Consider the following 26,430-nt stretch of genomic DNA (forward strand, 5'->3'; position numbering starts at 1 on the left):
AAAGACCAACAAAATTCAACTAACTTCCCTCCCCCATCCACAACTATGCTAACCCCTTCTGCCACCGGGCCATCTGCAGAGATAAAAGTGCCAGTGACTCACTCCAGATTGGGCTCTCGAGGCTGCCATAAGCCTGGTACTCAGCCTCGAGCCCTGACAGCTGGGTCTAGGGCTCTGGACAGCCTCTCTCCCTGTTCCCTTGCTTACTTGGGTTGGCTTGAGGGCTCTAGACAGAAGCACCCTGAGTGCTACGCCGGGGGCTCCCCAGACTTCCTCCCCAGCCCCTCCCAGGTCACCCAACTCACCAACAATGAGGCGCTCCGTGTCTGGAAGCTGCTTAAAGAGCTTTCTGAAGTCTTCATTTCTCTGCTTGTAGGTGGGGCTTAACACCTGCGTGACAATGGCCAAGGTTAGCACACGCACCCCGGTTCTGTGGGGTTAGCAAGGAAGGGCAAGAGGAGGAGCACTTGCTTGTGTGTTTAAAAAGCAAAGATGAGGCTCTGCCCTCCTACAGACCCTAGGAGGCCAGGCTGAGGAACGGGGCTCGGTGTGGAGAAACACAGTGGGGAGAATCTGGTGCTGGGAAACACTTTGCAGCCAGGGCCTCCACCAATGAGGAAATGCCAGACACAGCAAAGGGGGGCTCTCATTATATCCCGATAAGAGAAAGGAAGGAGGGACACCTCCAGGGTGCTTCCTGGGATCCACCATGCCAGCTACTGCTGTTCTGCCTTCTGCCAACACCACCTTGACAGTGAAGCAGGGACCCAAGAAGGCTGCCCAGCCCCCCATGATGTTGCCCAGAGCACCTCTCAGAAGAAGGTGCTGTCATGACTATCAGAGTGAGCACTTGGCTGTGTGGAAAAGACATGATTTTCTAAGAAATCACATAAAACATAAAACCAGTACTGCAATAAGCACACAGGTAGAGAACTAAAAACACAACTGGCACAGGAGAGGCATCCAATTCCCCTCTCCATCCTTACATTATCTAATCCAATCCTTACCGCATCGAGGAAGAGACCAGGGCCAGAGAGAAGCCCCCTGCCCCAGCTCCTCAGCTGGTCAGTGTCAGATCTCACGACCCCCGGTCCTGTGCTCACCTCCCTCCCAGCAACACGGCTGCCTCGAAGAGGCTCATGCCCAGAAACTGCCTTAGCGAATCCTCCTTGGAAATCCCATGAGCCAGCTGAATACACAGAAATCCTGCCCTTTGAGGGCTTACAATCTTGTTTGTTTGTTTATTGGTTTGTTTAGACAGTCTCGCTCTGTCACCCAGGCTGGAGTGCAGTGGTATGATCTTGGCTCACTGCAACCTCTGCCTCCTGGGTTCAAGCCATTCTCCTGCCTCAGTCTCCTAAGTAGCTGCGACTACAGGTATGCGCCACCTCGTCTGGCTAATTTTTGTATTTTTACTAGAGACAAGGTTTCAACATATTGGCCAGGCTGGTCTCAAACTCCTGACCTCAAGTGATCCACCCACCTCAGCCTCCCAAAGTGCTGGGATTACAGGAGTGAGCCACTGCACCCAACCCGAGGGCTTACAATCTTACATTTAAAAAATAAAGAATAAAAAAGAAACTAAAAAGAAAATATGTGCCCATAGAGGAGGAGCACCAGGGATGACAGATGAAAGCAAGTGCACAACCCGGGACAAGCCACGCACAGTCACAGGGAGACACCCGCACTCCACCTGCGATGCGCTGACCACCTACTCAGAGACAGCGCTGCTGACCCTCAGCCTAGGGTGTAGCCTATGGCTACAAAACAAAACAAAACCTTAGAAAACAACATTCCTCTGGCCCATGGATTAGTTTCAAACTGGTACTGAGATATGGAAAATCTAGATGGCCCCCTTGCCTCTTAGAACAGAGTCCACACACTGAAAACCCCAGCATGACCACCTGATCGCCAGTGAGTTCTCATTATGCCTAACTGACCTTCTCGAGCTGCTGTGCGGCTCACATGGAGTTATTATCACATGCCAAGCACAGCCATAAGCCCTGTGCGTGGGTCATTGCATCAGACCCCAGATTATTTTTATTCTCCCATTTTGCACTTGAGGAAATTGAGAAACAGTAAAGTTAAGCAACTTGGGAGTGGAATACGAGCGAGGCAGTCTGACTCAGTGCTGTCTGAGACCCCGCTCTGTGCTGCCTCTGCAGGGTACCTGCTCCTGGTCCCCCTGCCAAGAGGAAGCAGAACGGCTTCCCCAAAAGAGCGCACTCCCTTGAGAATGAGATGTTCACCTGCTTTGGGGCCCCCACTAGCCTTCCAAGCCCTCTACTGGGTCTTCGTATTTACAAAGTTCCAGTGTCAGCCTGAGGAGCAGCCGACCAGGAGACCCCAAACACACTTCAGGTGAAACTGGATGTCAGACCTCCAACCCCCTGAAGCCCCAAGTCTTCCTATTTCTAATTTTCTGTCCTGGTGCCTTTTCCCCCTTGATTCTCCTATATCCAGTGACAGCTGAGGTATCCACAGAAGTGCAGGTACAGGGCATTTGACCACAGTCTCCAACCTGCAGGCAAATTCAGGGGGCCCCTACTTTCCTTAAAACAAAGCTGTAGCAGCAGCAGGGAGAGGGGAGGGTGAATCCAGCCCTGGCCTGCTAAGTCAATCAGTCTGGAGACTCCTTTATCCAACCAACACATGCCTATTCCACAGGGCTGTTGTGTGGATGGCAGGCACACCAGGTGGGCATGCTGGGCCTGCCACCACGCAGCCTCTCGAAGCTGGAGACCCCAGCCCTCTCCCTCCTGCAACCCCAAAGGTGGGACCTGGCTCACCTAGTTCAATTTAAAATGGTCAAATAATTTTGGTTCCAAGATTGTCAAATCTGGGGCCTTCGGGTAGGAGAGCCAAGTGGCATGACAAGGGTGCAGAACTACCACAGAGACTCAGAGAAACTGGGTCACACACTCACAGCTGGGATTTCCTCAGATCCGTGCCAGCAATGGTGTTCGGCGGCAGCAGGTGCATGGCCAAGCTGCTTCAGGTACCACTGCAGCAGCTGGCTCTCCTGCTCCAGCAGGAGACTCCAGAGGACCCCTGACTCCGTCAGCGATTCCATTGCCCAGCACGGCTGCCCCTCCCAACGACGCCTGGCTCCCTCAGCACTGACTCCCGACTGTCCCCACACGATGAAAACAGTTGGTCTCCCCTGGCTTGACTGTGGATGGGTGGCCTCTGGTTTCTTGGCAGAGGGCCTGTGTGACTCTGACAGGTGTCCTTTCTGCTCCTAGAGCTACGTGCCCAGCGTGAAGCCTCACAAGTGAGAGGAGGTGGTCGGTGCGGTTCTCAGGGCAAGCTGGCTGGCCAGTCTCCCATGGCGGGCTCTGCTTTGTCCTTCTTGGCTGGTCCACGGGCGGAGAGTAGCCCAGAGGTGGTGTGGTCATGCACCTCCCCCTGGTCAGTGCAGACAGTCACCCAAGGGTCCAGAGGATGCAGATGGCACAGCAGGTGCCCAGGGCCAGCTGGAGGTCTGGGAGGCAGGCCCCTGGGTAGACAAGCAGTCTCTGCAGGACAGCGATGATCCACAGCCGGGTCCAGGGTCTAGCCCCTCCAATCACTCACACGCAGCAGCGTGACTCATAGTTGGTCTGAAACTCCAGTAAAGGAACCAAATGCGCAGCTCCCCAGTCCTGGTCTGTCTCATAGAGTGGCACGTTTAATCAACCTCTACCCTGGGCGGGCACTGGGCTATGACTCACAGCCCTCACCCAGGCAGAGCAGCCACCACTGGCTGCAGCAACAGGGCCTGCTCTCACCTCCAACCCAACACACACTCCCTTCCTCAGCCCCTGCTCTGCTCGCCTGACCAGCAAACAGCTTCTTTGTTAGAGTCACCCGTGGCAGAGAGGGAGGGAAGGAGGGAGGCAGAGCGGGTGGGCGGGCAGAGCAGGGCCCTATACATGCTTCAAGTTACAGGATCTGGGTGATGGTCCCGGCCAACGTCCTCCAGTAACCCCCAGCTGAGTCTGGCCTCCCCAGCAGATGTTTCCTGCAATGGAAAGTTGCTGGCCAGGGCTCCACATGGAGGCGTGGAGTAGGGAGGGGAGGCAGCAGGGCACCGCTGTTAGGATGAAATCTGAAATGTGAGACTCAAGTCGCCAGGGACTTCCTGGAGACACTCTCACACCTCACCAACCCATCCATCCACCAACTTCCCCATAGCAGCAGTAGCAGCCTGGGGATTTTGTTGACCCAGTTTCAGACATGCTGGTGGCGGAGAAGCTGACATCAACAGCTTCGGGATCTGTCTGAGGCACCCTCTTCCTTCCCATGGACCCTGTACAACCTCCAGCATTAGCAAGAGGGGGATCAAGCCCAAAAACATTGTCAGATCTTAAGGGCAAAGTAGCAATACTAAAAGCACAGATTTTGGTCCTCAAAGCAGCAAAATCGAGGGGAATGAAAGCCAGGCCAACGGGGCAAGAAAGGCCCCAGACCAAGAAGCTAGGGACAGGGATGAGACAGCAGTGGTGCTGGGAAGATGTGGATTCCCAGGAAAAGTCAGACCCTTGAAACAAATGGGGCCGCCCCCTCACCCTTCCCAGCTCGACCACCTTGCCAGGAGGGTCTTGGCCTGCACAGGATGAGGAATGGTGCTTTTGTCTTAGGAGTCTTGGTAATTTCATACAGCAGCCCCCAAACTTTACTTAAAAATGGCCCAGTGAACACATTTAAAAGTATAGATTCCAGGCTGGGCACGGTGGCTCATGCCTGTAATCCCAGCACTTTGGGAGGCCAGCAAGGGCCAGTCACTTGAGGTCAGGAGTGTGAGACCAGCGTGGCCAACATGGTGAAACCCCGTCTCCACTACAAATATATATATATATATAAAAAATATATAAATTAGCCATATATGGTGGCAGGTGACTGTAATCCCAGCTACTCAGGAGGCTGAGGCAGGAGAATCGCTCGAACCTTGGAGGTGGAGGTTGCAGTGAGCCGAGATCGCACCACTGCACTCCAGTCTGGGCAGCAGAGAGAGACTCTCAAAAGAAAAAATAAGTAGATTCCAAAGATGCTAATTCAGAGGAACCTGGATTCTCCCAGGTGAACAGTGTTGGAGAAAGTAGAAGAGTCTGACTCCTCCCGCAAACGCTCCCCTAACAAACTCCTACAGTCTCTCTAGATGGACACCCCATGGATGCAGACGCGGCTCTCCATTCGTGGTGTAGCATGTCTCACTCTAACAGAAGGACGCCTTCTCCAGGGAGGATCTATGCCTCAAACAGGTTCATATCTTCTCCTGCACTTGCCATGATGTGTTGCAAATACAGGCTGAGCATCCCTAATCTGAAAATGTGAAACCTCTCGAGCCCCAACATGATGCCGCAAGCAGAAGGCTCCACAGCTGACCTCACGTGACAGGCTGCTCAGGTGACACGTCCCGGCCAAAACACAGTCAGCACTTTTCTTGGTGCATAAAATTATTTAAAATATTATACAAAATTATCCTCAGGCTATATGTATAAGTGATATAGGAAATAAATCTGGTGTTTAGACTTGGGATCCAAGATATCTCATTTTTTATATATATATATATGTGTGTGTGTGTATATGTGTATATATATATGTAAATATTCCAAAATCAAAAACAAATCACAAATCCAAAACACATCTGATCCCAAAAATTTTGGATAAGGGATACTGTATCAGGTGCTAAGAAAGTATTTACCAAGTGAATGCATTCCTCATCTACCTCTCAAAGGATGCCTGTTGACATTGCATCTTACATGTACACACAAAGATCCCTGATTCCATATGTTTGGCGTGTCAGTGCCTGGTCGCTGCCAACACTCTCTCCAGCACACGTGCGAGCTTCTCTTCGCCCTGCATGTCAGCCCTATCCTGAGCAGTGTGGCAGGCAAACATAGCAAGTCCATTTTCCAAGGTGACCAGTATGCCTCCCTTGGGGTGACCAGTATGCCTCCCTTGGGGTGACACCAGACCCCAGTATGTAAGCTGTAGGTAGCTCCAAGAGACTCTGGATCCTTACAGTAACTACCCGAAAACATCTGAGTATTGCTACAGGCCAAGTGGCTGCCTGGGCTATAAGGGGTGAGATACAGACAGGAAACGCCCTGTGAGATAAAGCCCTGGGAGATGAGACCCCTACGCAGAAGCCTTTGTCTCCCCCACACCCACACCAAGGGCTGGGCAGGGCTGGGTGAGAGTCAGCAGAGAAGGAATTGACCCTGGGCTAAACATTAACTCTACGGCAAACATCAGGAGCCGGGACCAAGTGGTACCCTCTTCCCAGGGACGGCGAGAAGGAGGGGGTGGAGGAGTCCAGGAGAAAACAGATGGACTTCAGTGGAGCATTGATCTCACCTAGGAAGAAACCAGTTAAGATCCACACAGGAAACTCTGACCTTGCAGCCAAATCTGGATAGGCAGAAGCCAGATGTGGGACTGGAGACGAGGAGGTAACTGAGCAAAGGAGGGAAAAGGAGACTGAGGCAGACATGGGGGCTATGCAGAAGGGTAGAGAAGGGGTAGGGCTGGGCTGGGCTGGGGGCTCATCTGAAAAACTCAGGATGGGAGCCAGGAAGACCCTTCAAGTCGGGAGTAAATACAGAGGGGAGACAGACAGAGGTGGAGGAGCATCGTCAGTCCTGGGGCAAGGCCAGGTGCCAGACAGGTCTCCTACCCTCTCCACTGCCGACTCCCAACACCCTGAATTCCATTCCTACAAACCTTTGTTTTTTTGCTCTCTCGCTTATGCCAGCCGCTCCCCAGGCTTGGCACTATCCCTCCCTCTCCTCCACAAAGCTGCAGCCCTAACTGCAGGTGCTTCAGGCAAGCAGGGTGCTAAGTCGCAGGCAGCTGCCAGGGTTTGGGCTCCTGTGCTCTGATCTCAGAAATGCTCCTTCCTGGGCTGCCATAGAGAAGACTCCCCGCAGGAATGCACCAGGAGGCCAAGGAAAGAAGCCCCTGGGAACTTATGCCCCGTTGGGGGCTGAGAGGGAGTAAATTTCACCCCTCCTGCCCCAACGGCCCTAGCCAGGTTGCCCCTCAACTCTGCCCTTGGCTCCCTGCTGAAGGCAAAATCCTATTTCTGCTTTTCCCTCCATCTCATGTCTACTGGGACAGCTCCCTTGATTGGAGGGCCCTGATGAATAAGACTGGGGTGGTAGACTGGAGCATTGGGGATAAGGAGGAGTACATATAATCAGGCCTGGGAGGACTCAGGGTACCTGTAGATGGCACAGCCTTCAAACCCCACTCTGCACCTCACACTCTCCTGCCACGGCCTCTCCCCGTGTCCCTGAGGTCCAGCCACTTGCCTCCGCATGACTCACTCTTTAGACCAAGCATGTTTGTCATCATGGCAATGGCTCCTCTCTGGCTAGCCATGTAAAAGGAAATGCTTTTGTCTTGTGCAGAGAGGCAGCAGGTGAAGGGGGAGGCTGGGGCATGGGCTGGGTGGTGGCTGGGCTTCCTTTCCTGCCAGACCCGGGCTGCTCCAGCGGGCCTGAATGCTCTTGCCACTATCAGCGATTCTGCAGGGCACTGGCCCTCACTGCTCTGACTGCAGCCAGGGGTTTCCTAAGCATCCCCAGGGCTCGGCTTACAATGCCTTTACCTCTCTGAAGGACTTCCGGTGAAATGAATGAGCCTCAGATACCAGAATGGCTGGAGCGCTGACCCTAGGATCCAGAGAGAGGTTATAGAGGGCCAGTCAGCAAAGCTGAGAAGGGGAGAGGGATCCTGCCTGAAGGGCAGATTCCAAGCAGCCCAGCAGAGGCAGGGCAGGAAGACGGAGCTCCCTAAAGGAACACAGAAAAGCTCCCTAAAGGAACACAGGAAACCAAGTCAACGCAGCAGAGGCAGGGCAAGGGCCTCCTGAAGAGGCGCAGATGACAGCTGTGGAGGGGTGCTGGGAGAGGAGCTTGTTCAGCTGCAGCTCCTAAGGAGGCATCTGCACATGAGAGCACGGACATGAGCACCGCACACTGAAGGAGCAGGGGTGCCCTGTTACCTGAGGGCGGACTCCTTCCAGGAGAGGATGGCCCCACACACTCCTCAGCAAAGAGCTCCTTGGGCGCTTGGCCTCTGAGAATGAATGATCTGAGCTAAGTGGAGAGTCAGGGATGTTTCTCTAATGCACTTGGGATGAGAGGGTGGAGGGTGAAAGGAGACAAGTGAGAATTAGTAAAGGAAGAGGAAGGACAAGGCCGGGAAAAGAGAACATCCCAAGGGATGATTCAAAGAGTTGCTGAGGTCCAACCGCTTCTGCACATCCCTGGTGCAGGTGGCACCATCAGAAAGCAAGGCTCCGTCATGCCCAGCTCCTCCGCTGGCTCTCGTATGTGTCATCTGAACCCCTGACTTCTGGCCCACCCCATCCTCCAGCCAGGAGACAGCTTCTGCTTCTACCCCATTGCTACGCAGAGTACTCAGGCGGAGGCTAAGGGAGAAGGAATCAGGGGGAAAGGATGGCGGAGAGAAGGGGAGAAAGTAAAGCCTGTTGGAATCAGACAGAGAGGAAAACCTCCCCGGGAGAGTGGAAATCAGAGAAACAAGCAAATGGTGGGAGATTAAAGGAAAGGAAAGGGGTGGAGTCAGAGAGCAAAGGGCTGAGAAGAATCCAAGGAAGCACAGGCTGAGACGAAACAAAAGGCTGAGCTAAACAGCAATAAAAAGAGCAATGACAGATGAGAAGAGGAAAGAGATTAGCAACAAGGACAGGCGCTGGCCTGCCCAAACGGGGATGTCTGAACTGTCTCCTATGGGGGCCTGAATTTGTGCGATGCTGCTCAAAAAGGTGCCGGGGCAGTTAAGTGAAGGATGCTGGGGTCCCCATGACAGCTGGGCTGCAGGTCGCTCCCAGGAAGCTCAGCACTCACGCCCCTCCCCTCCTCTGAGGCCACAGGCCAGGAAACCTCCTAGAAGGTAAGGGGCTGGCTCAGAGATAGAAGTAGAGTCTGGCTTCCCTCCCACCCCAAGATACCTCAGCCCATAACTCCTCTCCACAACTCAGCACAGCCCACCAAATTCTGCCTTGTTTGTGGTGCTGGGCAGGTGGTGGCCAAGGCTTGCAGATCTACAGCACCCAGGACAGGCTGGTCACTGGGCAGCAGGATGTTGGCAGCCGCAGGGCTCGTGAGCACATACCTGACTTTGAAGAAACGCCCAGCGCCAAGTAGGAAAACACACACCAGCCCACACAATTGATCTGCAACCCTGTCCCTACATTAAACCCACGCCTCTCCCCTCCAGCCCATCCCCTGGCCAGAGCACCCTCCTCAACTCTGTCCTTCACAGCCACAGCTACTCCATGCCCACGTCTCCTGCTGGAGCAGAACCTGGTGTGTCCAGGGAGGGGAAAAAGATGGCTTTTCCAGGATTCATCAGAGTTAGGTGTGAGAGGGGCAGGCTCAGAGGGTCATCTGAGGTCAGCCCCTCCACTGTGAAGTCCCCAAAGGGCAGAACACACGGCGGGGGCCAGCTGAGAGCTCAGACAGCTGCTCTGCAGGGGAAAACGCCCAAATCCCACCACCCAGTTTGTGTGACTGAGAGGCTGTGGCCTCCACCAGGCCTGCTTACCCCACAGCAGTTTCTAGGTATGCAGCAGCTGCACAGGGCACCCCCAGGATGACCTAGACAGTGGCCCCACGCCACGCCTTCACCACAGCCCCAAGCACCAGGAGGCCTTGTAGGAAGGGCATGCTTTGCAGCTGTTGAAGGGGTCCTTGGGACAGGGGTCAAAGCCCATCACATGGGTTGACTCTTCTATCAATGGGGGAAAGTTTTCAAAAGGCTGGATTTGCTTGAAATGTAAGGAAAGAAGTTCAGACCCCCAGGCTGCCCCAGCACCAGAATTCTAGCCAGGAGGCTCTGGAATGGCCCTCCCCTCCCTGGTGGTCTCACTCTTGCTGGAGTTGATAAGACCCTTATCACAAGAACCTCAGTGAGGCCAGTGGATGCAGCTGACCAGCCTCACCGATTCCCCCTCCCTCTTCCTTGTCCACTTTCTTTCCCTGTCCACCCCCCCTCCATCCACCCTTCCTCCAGCCCCCCCTCCACCTCCTTCCTCAACCTCCTTCCCCCCCTCCACCTCCTCCTTCCCCCTAACCTCCAGCCTCCCCTCCTTTCCACTCCTTCCCCTCCAGCCTCCCTCCAATCTTTCCTCACTGCTTCCCCCTCAGCCTCAACCCCCTCCCTCAATTCAGCACCTCCACTTTTCTTTCCCCTATCTCAGCCCGCTCCCTCAATCACACTTCACACTCCTTCCCCCTAACCTCCAACCCGCTCCCTCAATCACACTTCACACTCCTTCCCCCTAACCTCCAACCCCCTCCCTCAATCACACCTCACACTCCTTCCCCCTAACCTCCAACCCCCTCCCTCAATCACACCTCACACTCCTTCCCCTAACCTCAACCCCTCCCCCAGTCGCACCCCACACCCCTTCCCCCCAACCTCCATTCCCCCACAATTGCACCCCATGCCCCTTCCCCCCAACCTCCAACCCCCTCAGGAGCCCAACAAGAGCAGGAATGCCACATTATACCAGCTCTGGCTTTTCTGAAAGAAAATATAGAAGAGAAGGTAGAGATGAATCCAGAAGGAACAGATGGGGGGCCGAGAAAGAATTACCTGGCGGGGCTGGGCAGGGAGGAGGGGTCCAAATCTGACTGAGATAAGCTTCCCCATGTAGTTTGCTCAGGAAGGGTCCTCCTTTCTCAAGGCAGTTCCAGAAAGGAGGCCTGGGAGCAGTCCATGCTGGAAGCCCACCGCGGGCGGGGTGGCAGGCAGCGGCAGCACCAGCTAGAGCTCAACCAGAAGGGAGCTGGAGCCCCATCGCAAGGTTCTGATGGGGTGAGGGGCGCACGTGGGCATTCGAGACCCAGTCCCCAAATGGGCCCTGACCAGAAGCAAAATGTGATGGCGGCCAACCCAGCCTTCTGCTCTAAGACAGCTCCCTGTAAAAGGCAGGGTGGGACACTTTCGAGGTAGACAGGGGACTACCTAAAACTCCCTCCAACTGCACTCTCAGCAGGCGGGTGAGCAAATCCCTCCTGTGCCAAAAAATGGGCTGTACCTAAACTGTGATGGTCGGGGAGTGCTTGGGGGTTCTGCACGGGGCAGGAGGTTGAAGGGTCCATTCCAACCCAGTGGTGCCATAATTCTGAACAAGCAAAATAGATCCCACCCCAGCTCCAGAACTTAGGTGTTCTCCATTCCCAGACCCAGGAGAAAGGGGACCTGAATGTGCCTCAGGGGAACAGGAGGGCTAGCTAAGATCATGCCTTGTCTGTCTTCAAGCCCTTCGGCCAGTAGTCCTTCATGTACATCCCACTTGAAAGATAGATGGACACGCAGATAGGCAAGCTCGTGTGCACGTATACACATACATACTCATACGCATACACACACACACGCACAAATACACGTACACACACAAACACACATACACACATGCACATGTACACACCACACATATTCACACACACATGCACACATACACACTATACACACATGCACACATGCACACACACGCACGCACGTGCACACATTCACACAGACACGCATGCACACATACACCCCACACACACGCACAAATACATGTACACACATATACACAAACACACACATACACACCACACACACATGCAGACACGCACATATACATGTGCACTTGCACACACACCACACATATACACACATACACACATATACACACAGGCACGCACAGAGACGTACACATATACACAGAGACACACATATACACAGACATACATTCACACACACATATACACACACACACGTGCATGCACACACACACATGCCTAAGCTCCATCTCTTGGTAGAGCTCAGATTATTTTCAGTTTTAGGGGTCACTGGGTGGAATACCTTAGCTCTACCCAGAGGTCTGGATCCCCTCCACGTGGTGTTAAAGCGTCCTGACCCAGAAGGGCAGACAAGAGCAGCCATGGTCCTCGAATGTCTGCTGTGTCTAGAGGGGAGGAAGCGACTACGTACCCAAGGGTGGGTGTGTGCCCACGGTGATGACCGCTGGTCATGTGATCTATCTCCCCCATTCCACCAGAACTCTGTGAAGATGGTCCACCTTCACCCCCCACAGTGACACCAGTCCGCAGAGGAGCTGGAGGGGGCTGAGGGGCCTCGCGTGGGTGGGGCTGCTTCCCAGCAGCTTTGCCCTCACACATGCCCTCGATGGCCAGGATGTGACCAGAGGCCAATGGCAAGTCCCCCTCTGCAAGGTGCTCTCCAGGGTCACTTCCCAACAAAGCCTGTCACCACGGTCCTTCCAAAGGCCACACCCTCCCATCATAGCTTCATCCCCACCTCCAATTCAGAGGCCTCAGCAGGTAAAGGGCCCAAATCCAAACATTAAAAACTATTTTTTCCTGAGAAAGGTGTGGCCACATGGGAGTCCACAACCTGAAAACTCGCCTCTAGGCATTGCAGCCAAGGCTACCCACTTCTGGAGGAGGTAGATGGGGCAAGCAGGCTGCGTCTGGGGTCTGCGCCTAGCGATGGCTCACTTCCTGAGTCCTCACACAGAAGCTCTGATTCGGAGCCCACAGGGCAGGAGGCTGTGCGGATGTTCATTACAAAAGACACCTCCCAGCAGTGGGAAGATGCGCTCTGGGAGTGGCCCGCCCCAGTGGCCCCACAGTCTCCTCAACTGCAACTCAGGTCATGAGATCTGCTTCACAACGGAGAAACCATCTCCCAAGCTCCCAGCTCCTCGTATCAATGCCGTGACCTTCATATAAGGCACTAGCAGGAAAGGGGGCAATAGGAACATGGGCTGACGGGGGACCCCAGATGCCTGTGACTCCTCCTGCACGGGGCTCCCTCCTGCCCCAGGTAGACAGAAGTAGATGGCCCCTTTGCATGGGCTGGCACGTCGGCGCCTGTGCCTTCCAAATCTGTGTGGAACAAAGTATGAGGGTCACACACAGCCCCAGGCAGGGAAGCCAGTCCTGTCTCTAACTGCTCTGTGATGCCCTTGTATCTAATGTTTGCTCTTTTGTAAAGGGTGGATAAGAACAATGTTTAAAGAACTGAAAAGAAACGTGAAAGATAGCAAGGAGCAGGACTGTGCTGAGGCTCTGCCCTGAACCAGCAATCTCCAGGTGGCTTCTTACGTGCTGCCGCTGAGGGGCCACAGGAACAATGGGTCCCCCCTCCAGCCACGTCCAAAGCAGCCCCCGAGCCTGTCCACGGTGGGCAGGGGTCCCCAAACTCTGCCCAGCCTGTTGGAGGCACATTCAATGCCTGTGGTTCTGCATTCCCACAAATGAGTCCCAAAGGCGCTGCCAGACAGGAAGGACCCAGACCCACAGGGGCAGGGAAGTCAGAGGAGCTGCAGGCCTCTGAGGGTGAGGAGGGGCGCCCCTCGTCGTCTGGCTTTAGTTTGCTGTAGAGCCCCTACCTGGAGGACCAGGTCCGAGGAAAGGAAGGCACAGAACCAGGGAGCAGTGATGGAGGCTTCTCTGACAGCTTATAATAAATGGATTTGGCCAAAGAGGAGGAAGGGAGTCAGGACAAAGACACAGCTGTTGGGGACACGCTCATTTCTATCATTTTCCCTAGAAGGTCTCAAAAGCAAGCACTTATCGGAATGCAAGGCCCCTGGAAACAGACCCAGGTTACTGGGAGGTGGTTTCCAGAAACATCTCGCACTGCAAAGGCTCTGGGAGTCTGGAAGATTAAGGTGCGGGGTGTGGAGGGGGGCGGGCAGGGACTAGGGGAGCTCTACATTTAGTAGGAGTTAGAAATAAAAAACAATTCTTACTTTGATCAGGTTAAGTCTGTCATACTGGAAAGAAAACCACAAAAATTAGATTTGAAAAAAAAAAAAAGGAAAGTCAAAGGAGGGTCAGTGCCACCGCGCGAGGGCGATGCCCGCACCGCGGCGGGAGGGCGGGAGGCGTGCAGCTGGGCAGGAGCAGCCGTGATTTGCCGCACCTGCTGCGCCCGCCCTCAGGGCAGGTGGGAGAGCGGTAGAACGGCCCCTCGCTCCCTCTGGTGGCCACAGGCTGTCACTACAGGGCGGAAGCTGGGCGGCAGCACAAACTCATCGGGAAGGAAGTGCTGGGGCAGGGCTGCAGCTAGGAGGGCTCGCCCGGGCTGCACAGTGATGGATCCAGAGGGGTCGGGCCTTAGCGATCACCTGGTGCCATGCCTACATAGTAGCAAATGAGGAAACTGAGGCCCAGAGAAGAAGAGAAAGATCCCGTGCATGGGACCTAGGGAGAAGCAGAGGCACTGGCCAGCTTGCCCAAAAAATATAAGGCATGGTGTCCTCTGGGGTAGCCAGGAGACAGGGAGTGAGGTGGACTAGCTACAACAGTATCAGTAAAAATAGCTATGAAATGACTTACTGGGAATACATGTGATTAACCCCAGAAGATGTTCCACTGGGGAGGGGCATGTCCCCATCCCGCTACCAGACCCTCCTCTTTTCGCTGCACCATCTGCTCCAGGCCCTGGCCTTCAAAGAGCCTAATTCCCCTACTGGTTCTAGTGTTCTTCTTCTGAAGTCTGTGTGTCCCGCACATGCACGTCCCAGACCAATACAGCAGCTCCCAGCTCCACCTGGGATACTACGGTGTCCCTCCTCGCACGAGCCCGTCCTATTTTAACTCCATTGAAAGGATGGCAGGGCAGGTGTCGATGGCAATGATCAGTGGGAGAATGAGGTGGGGAAGTGGGGAACCAATGTCAGAAAACTCAGAATGTGTCTGCCAGGGATGGGCGTGGCATCCACCCAATCTCCCAGGAGAAAGGAGACCTGCACTCACCCCAGCCCCTCCCTCCTCAGTTCCTATGAAAAGGCCCAGATTGGCTCCTGATTCCTGCTCGGCTCTCAGTCCCTTCATTATGTCTCCTTTTAGCCTCTCCAAAATCCCACTCAGAATTCCACCTGGTCCCTGACGCCTGTCCTGGCTACCCCATTCAAATGATTCATCCTGCCTCGGAGCTTACAGAACATCCCCAACCACTCAAGAGTCAGGCTTGGGGTGTACAGAGTCTGGATGGAAACGTGTGCAGGAGCGGGGAGCGGGGAGCCCGATGCCCGTGTCAGGCCATATCCTTCCTCTTGCCAACTGAGCCTCGAGCACCCACTAGTCCCACATCAAGCCAGAGGTGGGAGGCACTCAAGAGGGGCTGCCACAGGGCATTTCAAAACCCCATCCCCAGACGTCAGACATGCCTGCACCTGCTAAGCTGCTGGAGCCCATAGAAATCTCCTGCTGGCTTCCTCGCTCCAGGTGAAGTTCCTCCTCCCCTGTCCACTGCCGGCAACAGCCATTTAAAATCCTCAGAGCCAAGATGTGCATTTAGTCTGAAGGTCACAGACTACAGGATTAGCCATGTTGCCCCTTGTCCTTCCCTCAGGAAAGGGAACCAGCTGTTCACCCTCCTCCTCCCCAAAGCTCTGAGAGACTTGGGACTATTAAGTCATCCTCGGCTTCCCCTTCTTCAGGCTGCATCCCACCCCCTTGCCCCATGGGCCTTGCTGTTCCCCAACACCTATCGCTCACCCTCCACTCACTGCATGTTCTCCTAGGGCCTCAGAATTCCTGGGCTCCCGGGAAAGACTCTGGCACCAACCACATCTTTCCAGGGTCTGCCAATGTTTGCCAACCTCCAGGCATTGGCACCCCACCCTCTGGGAGAAGAGCTCCCCACTCTGATCATGATTCAGGATCCTAAGCACACCATGAGCCCCAGTCTGGGCAGTGGGTAGAAACGCTAAGGGGTGCCCAGGCTGAGCAGCTCTCGAGTGGATAGGAACAGAGCATGCACGCAGAGCTCCTGAGGGCATGGCTGCTGCACCAAGGAACTCATTGACCTGAACCCCTGCCCGTCAATCAGCGCAGCCCTCCTGCCATCCTCACTCACCACTGCTGGGCAATCCAGAATCAACCACCAAAGGGGAGGGGCCTGCAATATGACCAGATGGGGTCTCCTGCCCCAAAGGAATGAAACTAATGCCAAGCAGGACTCTGTTTCTCAACCGCACCATATAAGGAGGGAATAAACTCCCAGCCAGAGGCAGTGTCCAGGGAGCAGGCAGACATGGGTGCAGGGTGGGGAGTGGGGGAGGGTCTGTACTCCGACATCAGGTGCAGTGAAAATGGGCCTTCAATGACTTCCAAGCCAGCCTGCCGGGGGACAGTGGGGCCGGCCCTTCTGGGAGGGGGACCAAGCAGGATATAAGGGCCAGAATTGGCAGGGCCAAGGGAGGGGGTGCTGAGCACTACAGACAGATCGACACTAGAGGGGAGATAAAAGGACAGAGACAAAAGATGGCTTACTTTTGAGAGGCGCTTGTGAGACTAAGACCATGCATGCAAAGAAGGTATTTGGGAAATGGTGGGGAAGAAGAGGAAGAACAAGAAATCAAAAAACAAATTCAAGTGGGAAGCCAGCTCCCATGCCTCCCAGGGGTCCCCAATTACCCCTTCCCAGGCCCTGGGGGTCCCAGGGTGAAGAAAAGCTTCCTGAAGGAGCCCCTGGACAAAGACATCTCCTGTTCCCCAGAGGACCGAGGGTGGTGGAGGACATCTCTGGGGAACCATAACTAGCCCAGGGCCCCCACCCCCCGGGCCTATTTTAGGCCTATCCATGGGCCAAGGGCCCCGGTACTCAGGCAGCAGTGCTGACATCCTTGGGAGGATGGAAAGGCCCTGCCACCCTCCTCTCTGCCAGGTGAGTAGCAAGTGGATTAGTGCAAAGGTAAGGCAGGAATGACGGCCAGGGAGGAGGTTAAAAATAGCATTCTGCAAGGTTCCCTGAGGACTCTCCCTAGCAGTATAGCTGTCCCAAATAATGTTCCCTTCTACCCCCGCTCCAGGGACCAAATTTGAAAACGGTAGCAGGAATAAGCAGATGACCCCCTAATGATTCCCAGAGCATCTCCCCTCCAAATCTAAAAAAAAATATGAGCCTCCCTACCTCGCCCAGCCCGCCAAGAATGCTTAGCGGGGAAGATACTGAACTAGGGTCTCTCCTGCCTGTCCCGCCTCACCTCACTGGATAACGACTGTCTCTGGGCCATCAGGGCTGTTAATCACGTGAGGACCCTGGCAGATGTTCTCCAGCTCATCACCCCAATATCGCTCCTGCAGCCCCTGGCAAGGAGGTACCGCCTCCAATGGGGTCCCGCTCACCTTGGAATTTTTGCCGCCGCTCCGGCCGGACTGGGAGGAGCAGCTGCGCTGCACGCCCTGCTCCGGCGTGGACGGGGACTTGTCCGAGGAGTGATCTGAGCCCTTCTCCACCATGGTGTCTCCGTCCTGGTTCTGCGGGGTTGGCGAGCGAGACCGCTTCCGGAGGATGGGCGAGCAGGCCGGAGTGCTGCGGTTGGAGTTACTGGCAGTGCTGCAGCGGCAGATGGAGAGAGGGAGCGGGGTGGAAAGAGAAGGAGGAGGAAAGGCAGGCAGTCAGTGATCGAGGCCAAGGACAAGTCCAAAGGAGCCAGCTCAGGGAGCCAGGTGAGGGGCTGGGGAGAAACCGGGAGAGGGGCCCAGGCTGCGGCTTGCCGCACCGTAATACTGCCGCTGACCACGGGAGGGCAGCAGTGCCCATGTGCCATGGGCACAGTGTCAGTGCCATGACACAGACGCAGGAGGCCAATGGGCAACTGACATTTAGACATGCATCCATCCATCTGTCCGTCCAACCCATTATTGTTTGAGCCCCTATGATACGCCAAAAATTGTCTGGGGCATATAGAATTTAATACTTGAAAGGCTCACTGGAGACCATCCAATACAATCGGCTCATTTTATACATGCTGCAAATGCAAAGCTTCTATATTTTGTTCAGACATTTTTGTTCATGACAATAACAATTACAATCCTGTTTTTCACAGCCTTCACGTACGCATTATTGCTTAAAACATTCCACCAAGGGAGTAATGGCAAGTACCATAATCCCTATGTTAAAAAATGAAGACCAATGCCTGGCAGAGGGACGCTAAATGCCCGCTGATCACAGAGGGCTTTGGAAACAAAGTGCGGCTCTTCTGATTTGTAACTCACCCGCACCATATTATTTGCTTGTAAGGAAGCCATGTGGGTTCCTGCTTCCTCTGCCCGGGGTAAAGATGCGCACAGCCGAAGTTCTCACATTCCATATCCCCATATCCCAACATTTATTCCCAATAAGTACCTTGTACTTCCCACAGGACCAAATCCACTTACACCAAGGCTTATAAACTGCAAATAAAATACTGACTATTTGATATTTCACTTCTGTTTTCAATGGACTAGAAGAAGAGATGAGAGACAGAGGGGAGAGAGAAACTGAATGCAGTTAAATGTTTGCTTTGCTTGCGAGAGTGGAGAAAGGAAAGAGATGGAGAAAGGGAGAGGCTAAGGAGAAAGTGCCAGCAGAAATGGGAAGGAAAGGAAATGTGAGATTGGAAAGCCAAAGAAGCATGGGGCCGGAGGGGTGTCCTGCCCACCCACTCAGCAATCTCTCTGCCGGGTCAGGCTTCAGGAACACCCTGGACCCCGCTGCAGGCTGCATCCCAGCCTTCCCTTGGGGAGTGGGGTGCAGGGCTGGGGACACTGTCATTTGCATGAAGATGCAGCTGTGACCTCAGATGTTCCATTGGCCCCATTTGCAATGAAAACCATGCCCCTTTCAGCAAAACCTTCCACCTGGGCATCCTTAGCGGAGAGAAGGGAACAAATTCCAAGAGCCTAACCCAGCAAGTGTGGGCAGGAGGGAAGCTGGGGGCAGGCAGTGGGGTAACTTTTGGAAGGAAACTGATAAAGGAAAAAAAAAAAGGAGACCAGAGAAAAGGAAGATAAATGTGCCCCAAATATGTATGGAGAAAAGCAAGGCCCAATGTTCCACTGCATCCTAAAACAGAATTTACATGTAAAATCTCATTCCTAATACTAACAATAATTGTTATTGGGGGAGGCCCGTTTTTGCCCCACCCATTCCTTATCCTTACCCTCTAAACTCGTTTGCTACCATAAACCCTGGAGAAAGGAAGGTACATTCCTTTTCTTTGGTTGGAAATGCCAGGCCATGGGGCTGGTGGCAGGCAGATGCCTGAGTGCACAACCCCCTGAGAAGCGTGGAGAGCAGGTGCCAACACACGTCTTTCTGGGGTAAGCCTCCTTGCTCGAGGGCCAACTCCAGCCCACAGCCACATATTCAAAGGTTTAAACTGTCTTCCGGGATTATGTTACTAAAACAATGGGGACCTCTACCCTCTAGCCCCAACTATAGTAGTTTGCTCAAAAAAGAACTAGAGAAGTTGAGAGTGGTGGCATGAGCTGTAATCCTAGCTACTTGGAAGGCTCAGGCAGGAGGATCATTTGAGACCACGAGTTTGAGACCAGCCTGGGCAACATAGTGAGATTCTGTCTCAAAAGAACTAGAAAAGGGATGACAATCAAACACATGCCTATCAGACACAATGGCCCCACAGCCGTTGCGTATTTTCCTTAGATGAGGGACATCTTCACAAATTCCAGACCCTGGAATGGAAAAGAGATGCCTTCGTCCTTCCCCAAACCCAGAATCCCTGCTAACTGGCTTCAAGCAAGAGGTAGGCAACACATTCTAACCTGGAGGAAACTGACTCCAACTATCCAAAACCACATGAATCTCACATGAAATGATCCAAGCATGAGAACTCCTTACCGCCCAGCAGCCCCACTTCAGCCCACCCTCCACATACCATGCAAAGATCTACATACCTAAAATGCTGCCCTCAACACATCAGCCAATAAACAACTTACACCGTCTCTCTGCTCTTAAGGCTGTTGATCATCTGTGCAGTTCTTGGAAACTTCTCCCTGATGACACGCACCTCTCTTCTACTCCTCTGCCTGTCTCGACTCTTGCCCCCCAGCCTGATTTTAATCCTTCCCTAAAGGTGAGTCTGTCACTTCCCTGGCCGTCTCCAGGTTTCTCTAACTCCAACCAGGCAGAGACTCCTCTACCTGCTTCCGGCCCTGGTCACAGTCGCTAGCCTAACCCAACAACCAGCTGCCAGGCGGAGGCTTCCTCCAGATGATGTCTCATGAGTGCCTCACACTGAATACAGAGCTGGACATCTTTCCTTCCAGATCTCCTCCCATGACCGCCCATTCTTGATGGCAATTTCACTACCAGGTTTCTCAGGCCACAGAGCCCTCGCTTCCATCTCACTCCATAAAAAATGAGTCACTGAATTCCACTAATTCTATTTCTACAAAGCTTTCTACCTCATCCTTCCCTTCCTTCCCCAGAGCCCCAGTTCAGGTTCAAGGAATTCCGCCCAACTTCTTCCAATAAAGAGCCGGTTAAGTGGTCTTCTCTGCCTCCTTTTCTTCTTCCTACTCATTCAAAGCTGTGTCATTAATCTTTCTAAATACAAGCCCAACACCTTACTATGCTCTACTAGCTCCCACATTAAAGTCCAAAATCCTCAAAATGGAATCTAAAGTTCTCTGCTAAAAGTAAATGACACCTCTATGCTTTTTCTCTCCTTATATGCTCTTAAAGGGCTGGCATATTCTACACTTACACACTTTACCCCAATTCCCTTAATATACATGCTTTTCTCCTGCCTCCAAACTCCCATACGACTCACTACTTGAGCCTAAAGAGCCCTTGCCCTCCTCATCTTGCTGCTGGAGTCCTGCTCATTCTGTTTGCTGCTGTTGTTGTTTTTTTGGTTTTTTTTTTTTTTCCTGTTCATTCTTCAAGACCCATCTCAAATCCCACTTGCTCCAAAAAGCTTTTCCACACCTCTCCCACGGAGCTGACCAAAGCATTGAACGCACATAGCCTGGTATGAAGGACCTACAAACTCCTGGAGGCACAGCCCTCTGCATGCCCCACACAGCCCAGCAGGGCTGTGTCAGTGGCATGTGTTCCACTGAGCTGAATCCCACCCTAGTGACAGTCTTCACCCCCTTGGCTTTACCAATCCCGAATATCAAGATGGCTTGCAAATCTGTACCTTCAACCTGCTAATATTCATCAAAATAGCTAAACATTATTGAGTGTTCATGAGCTCCTGGTGTAGCACCAAGTACTTATTAAATATTACTTCATTTAATCCCCCAACCAACCATGAAGTTGCAACAAATAGTATTGTTAGTCCCATTTTTCAGGTGATAAATTTGGATTCTTGACAGATTAAGTAATGCACCCAAAGTCACACAGATGGATGGGAGGCAGGGCAAGATTTCAAACACAGGCCTATCTGATTGTCAAGCTCATTCTCAGAAGCAGGCATGCAGTCGTGTTTGTTTGCTGGGTGGATAGAAAGATAGACAGATGGAAAGACAGTGGGTAGCTGGGTGAGTACAAAGAAAGAAGGAATCAACTTCCTGCCTCCAGGCTTCAATCCATTCTCTCTTTTCCTGTCAAAGTGAACTTTCTAAAAAGAGGATCTGGCATTTTTTTCATCCTTTTTGATGACCCCTATAATTTCCCACCCTCTGTGGAATAAAACCTGAACTCTAGACTATATGTTCCTCAATTATCTCACTCAGCCTACCTCTGAAAACCCCAACACTGGCTACCTTTCCAACACACCTCTGCCTCAGCCATCAGGGTCTATCTGTGCCTCTGCCTCAGCCATCAGGGTCTATCTGCACCTCTGTGTCAGCCATCGAGAGTCCTATCATGCCTCTGTGTCAGCCATCAAGTCTATCATAGCCTCTGTGTCAGCCATCGGGGTCTATCTGCACCTCTGTGTCAGCCATCGGGGTCTATCTGCACCTCTGTGTCAGCCATCGGGGTCTATCTGCGCCTCTGTGTCAGCCATCGGGGTCTATCTGCGCCTCTGTGTCAGCCGCCAGAGTCTATCTGCGCCTCTGTCAGCCGCCGGGGTCTATCATAGCACGTCTGTGCTCAGCCTTGGGGAGTCTATCCTGGCCTCTGTGTGTCAGCCATGGGGTGATCTGCGCCTCTGTGTCAGCCATCGGGGTCTATCTGTGCCTCTGCGTCAGCCATCGGGGTCTATCTGCGCCTCTGCCTCAGCCATCGGGGTCCATCTGTGCCTCTGCCTCAGTCTCGGGGTCTATGCCTCACCCTCAGCCATCAGGGTCCTATCTGTGCCTCTGCCTCAGTCATGGGGGTCTGTCTGCAGATCCTTTTACCATGCACACTCACTCTTCCATGTCTCCATGTCTTAGCAATCTCTTTCTCTCTCTCTCTCTCTCTCTCTCCCTCTGTCCCTCCAATCACCTGATGGACATCTACACTTCCAGACTAAGCCCACATATACCCCTTACGTGTCCCCACCCGGTGCTCCACCTCCACTCTGATCCTTCTCTATAAAAGAAGAAATGTTTGCAGTTCTAGTTCTAAGTCAGCAAAGTCAGCACTAAACTTGCTAGAGTCCCGAAACTCCTACAAGGTAACCCATTATCCCATAGATTTGGATGTCCTGCTGAGCAAATAAAACCAATTCCTGAGTATCTTCTAACATATAACATACATAACATAAAGTTTCAAACAAACTTTATAATGTGCCATTCATCTGACCCTGCCACCGTTATTCATAACAGGATTTCAAAATCTTGGGATTTAAGAGCTAAAAATAAAAAAGACCTTACATTTGCTGTAGGGATGGAATGAAGGCTGGTGTTAGATGGGCTATGGGACTAAGACTCCCTCCCAGAGTTTAGGGTTAGTATATTCAACCCTCAACTTCACATGTAAGAAACCTGAGTCTAGGGGGTTAAGTGCCTGGACAAGGTGATATGACTTTGGATCTGGCTCTTCAGTTCCACAAATATTTCCTGGCATAATATGAGGCATTCAAGTTCATTTTTGTGAATAAGAAAGGATCTGTGTGCTTGGGACATTACTAGTCAGGAAGAGCTGGGGGCCTATTCTTCTCGTGTTAATATAATCAGTAAGTGGGATGATAGAAGAAAATAAAGGAGAAAGAGAAATGCTGCCTTGAGGATGTGGCACTTGTGCTAGATTCAGAAAATGTGTTGGAGCTAGCCAGGTGAAAGGTATGGGGTTCAAAGAGGACATGGTAGGAGAGAAGAGAATGTGGGGGGGTGGCAGACAGCACGAACAAGGGTGAAAAGGCATAAAACAGCATGGGATATATGGAACACTGACAGAAACCATGTGTCACCAAGTATAACATGCTTCAGCTGATGTTTTAGAGATTCCTGTAATCATCAGCTCTCACTCATAATAGGTCCTCTAAGACCCCCACCAGCCACCTTTAAGCCATGGCAGGGGCCCCAGAGGTCATTCATTTATTCCCCCATTTCCCCTATTTTTAAAAATCTCCAACACAGGCTATTGCTGTCCTCCCCTGGTTACCTTACTAGCAAACAGTACTCCCTGAAGTCTGACCACAGTATTTCATGCTACCTACAGTTCGATCCTACCTCCTATAGTTAGGTCCAGCTGATGTCCTTGAGAAAAGGGAAGTAGAGAAAGAAGACGAGGACTCTTCAGGCTTTCTTCAGTGACCCTCTGCAGCATCCCTGCCCCCATCCCCACCCCCCGTGCCCATCTCAGACACAGTGGCCGCTACACCACTTTGCTTGGCTTTCTTCCTCGTCCTTATCCCCGGTGTGGTCCTGCAGGCACAAGGCAGACCTTGTCAGCAAGCCAGCTCCCTGATCAGCTAACCGTGCATTTTGCAGAATCCTGAGAAGAGCAGAATAGTTAGTTGGCGTTCCGGGGTGCCTCACTTGAGTTAACTTGTTTGCCTTCAGAGAAAATCATTTCTGCCCCAGATATTGCAAAATATATACCTGTCTCTCTGTCCCCCGGTGCCTCCACCTGTTTGGACTGCAGCTGCTCCTTCCTACTTCCCTCTGCAGTGCACGCCCTGGCTGCCCCAGCCCTGGAGCGTTCCCAATCAGACTCTCAGCCCCGCTTCCCACACCTGAACACTGCAATGAAGTGCTGACTTCATTGTTTCTTCTAAGCCCAGCCGTACAGTGACCTGGATGATCAAATGTATGGCTGTAATCATCTCAGTGCCAGGAGCACTGGTAATGAGAGATACAAACACCTATCTCATAGGACTATTGTGTTAAATGAAATAACCTAAGTAAACTATTTAGCAAGTGCTTGGTACACTCCATAAATATTTTTGAGCTGCTGCTATCATTAAGAAGGCTCTTGGCTGGACGCCGTGGCTCACACCTGTAATCCCAGAACTTTGGGAGGCCGAGGCGGGCGGATCACTTGAGATCAGGAGTTTGAGACCAGCCTGACCAACAGGGTGAAACCCCATCTCTATGAAAATACCAAAATTAGCTGAGCATGGTGGTGCACACCTGTAATCCCAGCTACTCAGGAGGCTGAGGCAAGAGAATCACTTGAACCCAGGAGTGGAGGTTTCAGGGAGCCGAGATTGTGCTACTGCACTGTAGCCTGGGGGACAGAGCAAGACTCCATCTCAAAAACAAACAAACAAACAAACAAACAAAAAGACTCTTGTTCCTCTCTGTAAAATGTGGAGTAAATATCCTCGTCCCCTTTCCTCAGAGGCTTTGACGCTCCCAAGCACCACTTCCCATAGTAGGAACCAGGAACACAAAGGATGCTTCCTTAACATGCAGAATCCCAGCCTTAACCTGACACCACGCCCCACTCCCCCAATAAATGAAACTTTCCAGTGGATGGCCTTAGGAATCTGCATTTTAAAATAAGTATCACAGTTCATTCTGAAGCACTTTGAAGGTTGAGAACCACTACACTCCCAAGAAACTATCTCTTAAGTATCAAGGAGTGAGTGACATATCTGCCCAGGTGACAGAGACCTGTTTACAACTCTGGGTATAACAGCTGTGCAGTGTCCACCAGGTAGGTGGACCTGCTGGAATAGTAAAAGCATCTGAGCTTGTCATAGGAATTGCTAATGTGAAAGAATCTGACGTGGAGATGATGAGGTGTGGGCAGAACCTGATGGGACATCACCTTTTGGTGTAGGAGCCTAACGATTACCATTGGCACCAAGGACCAGAGCCATATCACAAGCATCTCCTCTGTCCCTGCCATTTGTAGCATGGGGTAAAGGCTGATGACTAGTCCCTAATTCCTAAGAGAAGACTACCCTGTTACCTAGTTACACATGTCCTATCCCCATGCTGATTCCAAAGTTTCATTAATAATCCTTCTCAGTTCTTCATAATGCCATCACAAATATCCATATGAATTAGCCAGCTCCCCTTTGAATTTTCCCATAGCACGTGCTCAAGTGGCTGAGAGAGAAGAGCCACGGGTGTATCTGTATAACATTTGCATGAAATTTACATGCTGCCTGCAAATGCCTCCATTTGTAGGTCTGCCCCGCTAAACCAGTTCCAAATTCAGAGTCTACAAGGACTCCATGAAGATGGTTATTCTTTCTGTATTATTGCTAGTCACTTGCTAGAGTCTACATTCTGTGCCCATGTCATGGCAGGTGGCAAGGGCAGACCCAACCAGAACCTTGTAAAGGGGAGTGAATAGCCCAAATCAGGGCCTCCAATTCCCCTTGGATCCTCCTCCTTAGATAGCAAACTACCAGGTCACTAGGCTTGCTTCACTCCTTGTCATAAACCCCTGAAGTTCCTGGTCTCAGTTCCTTTTACTCATGAAAATAAACCCACAGTCCCAAGTTCCCAGAAGATTTGACTGGTTCAGAGAAAGAGCTGAAAGGGCCTTTCAGGTCCAACCCTCTCACTGCTGTGAATACAAAAGGTCCAAGGAGATGACACAACTGTCCACCAAGGAGTTAACAGAGAGCAGGATGGTTCTTCCCCTTCACAGCTCAGACTCAGGCACCTAACAGTGGCAATCTCAGTGCCTCCCCTTCCCCACCTACACGCTTTTCAGGATGCTGGATGGGGCTGGGGTTCAAAAGGATAAGACCTGCACTGTTCTAAGAGGAGCTCCCTGTGACCCTGCATGGAACCTGCTCTCTGTGTGCCTATCACTGGCATCTAAACCTGGTGATAAATGCCACCGGGTCCAGTTCCCTTTCTAGGGGAGAAAATCAAGCTATGATTACCTGTTTGAAAGAAGGGACCAGAACAGCTTTGAGAAGAGATGCTTTTTTTCCCCTAGAGCGTAGAAGTTCTCCTCCCAAACTTACACTAAAGCAGAGTCTCAGCCTGGTCCAGGTGTGCCACACTTTGGCCTAGATTTAGCAGCCGGTTGCATTTCAGTAAGGGACAGAAAGGGAAAGGGCTCCCAAGCTAACGCCTTTCTTCCCTGTCACAGTTCCTACAAATGCCATCTGCAGATTTGACACAGAATGGGCCTTCCCTACCTGCTGCAAAGGCAACATTTGGACAGAAATGAACCTCTTGTCCCCTCTCCTCCGTTTGGGTAACTTGTGGAAATTCCTGGAGGCCTTTCCAAATCGGGCTCTTGGGTGAAATATACAAGGTGTTCAGGGACAGGGTTTGTCCAAAATTTGGACCAAAGGTGGAACTGGAC

At 52.4% G+C, this 26,430-nt stretch overlaps 1 protein-coding gene across 34 annotated transcripts in view; it reads right to left on the reverse strand.

Annotated features, from left to right (window-relative positions):
* The window catches only part of GRAMD1B (GRAM domain containing 1B), a 274,604-nt gene that overhangs the window by 33,668 nt on the left and 214,506 nt on the right, over window positions 1–26,430 (reverse strand). For 15 of the 34 annotated variants that reach the window (XM_031652843.1, XM_021926648.2, XM_021926647.2 and 12 more), the window contains 4 exons: window positions 17,172–17,382; window positions 13,787–13,810; window positions 10,522–10,542; window positions 306–390 (listed from right to left, as the gene is read on the reverse strand). In XM_031652843.1, the coding sequence (XP_031508703.1) occupies window positions 306–390; window positions 10,522–10,542; window positions 13,787–13,810; window positions 17,172–17,382 (341 nt within the window). Of the gene's footprint in view, window positions 1–305; window positions 391–2,926; window positions 4,759–10,521; window positions 10,543–13,786; window positions 13,811–16,316; window positions 16,338–17,171; window positions 17,383–18,044; window positions 19,318–26,430 lie in introns of those variants that run through there. The other 19 variants (XM_031652853.1, XM_031652852.1, XM_021926655.2 and 16 more) reach the window with 4 other exon arrangements.

This window comes from Papio anubis, chromosome 12 (assembly GCF_008728515.1).
Source record: "Papio anubis isolate 15944 chromosome 12, Panubis1.0, whole genome shotgun sequence".
NCBI classification, from domain to species: domain Eukaryota; kingdom Metazoa; phylum Chordata; class Mammalia; order Primates; family Cercopithecidae; genus Papio; species Papio anubis.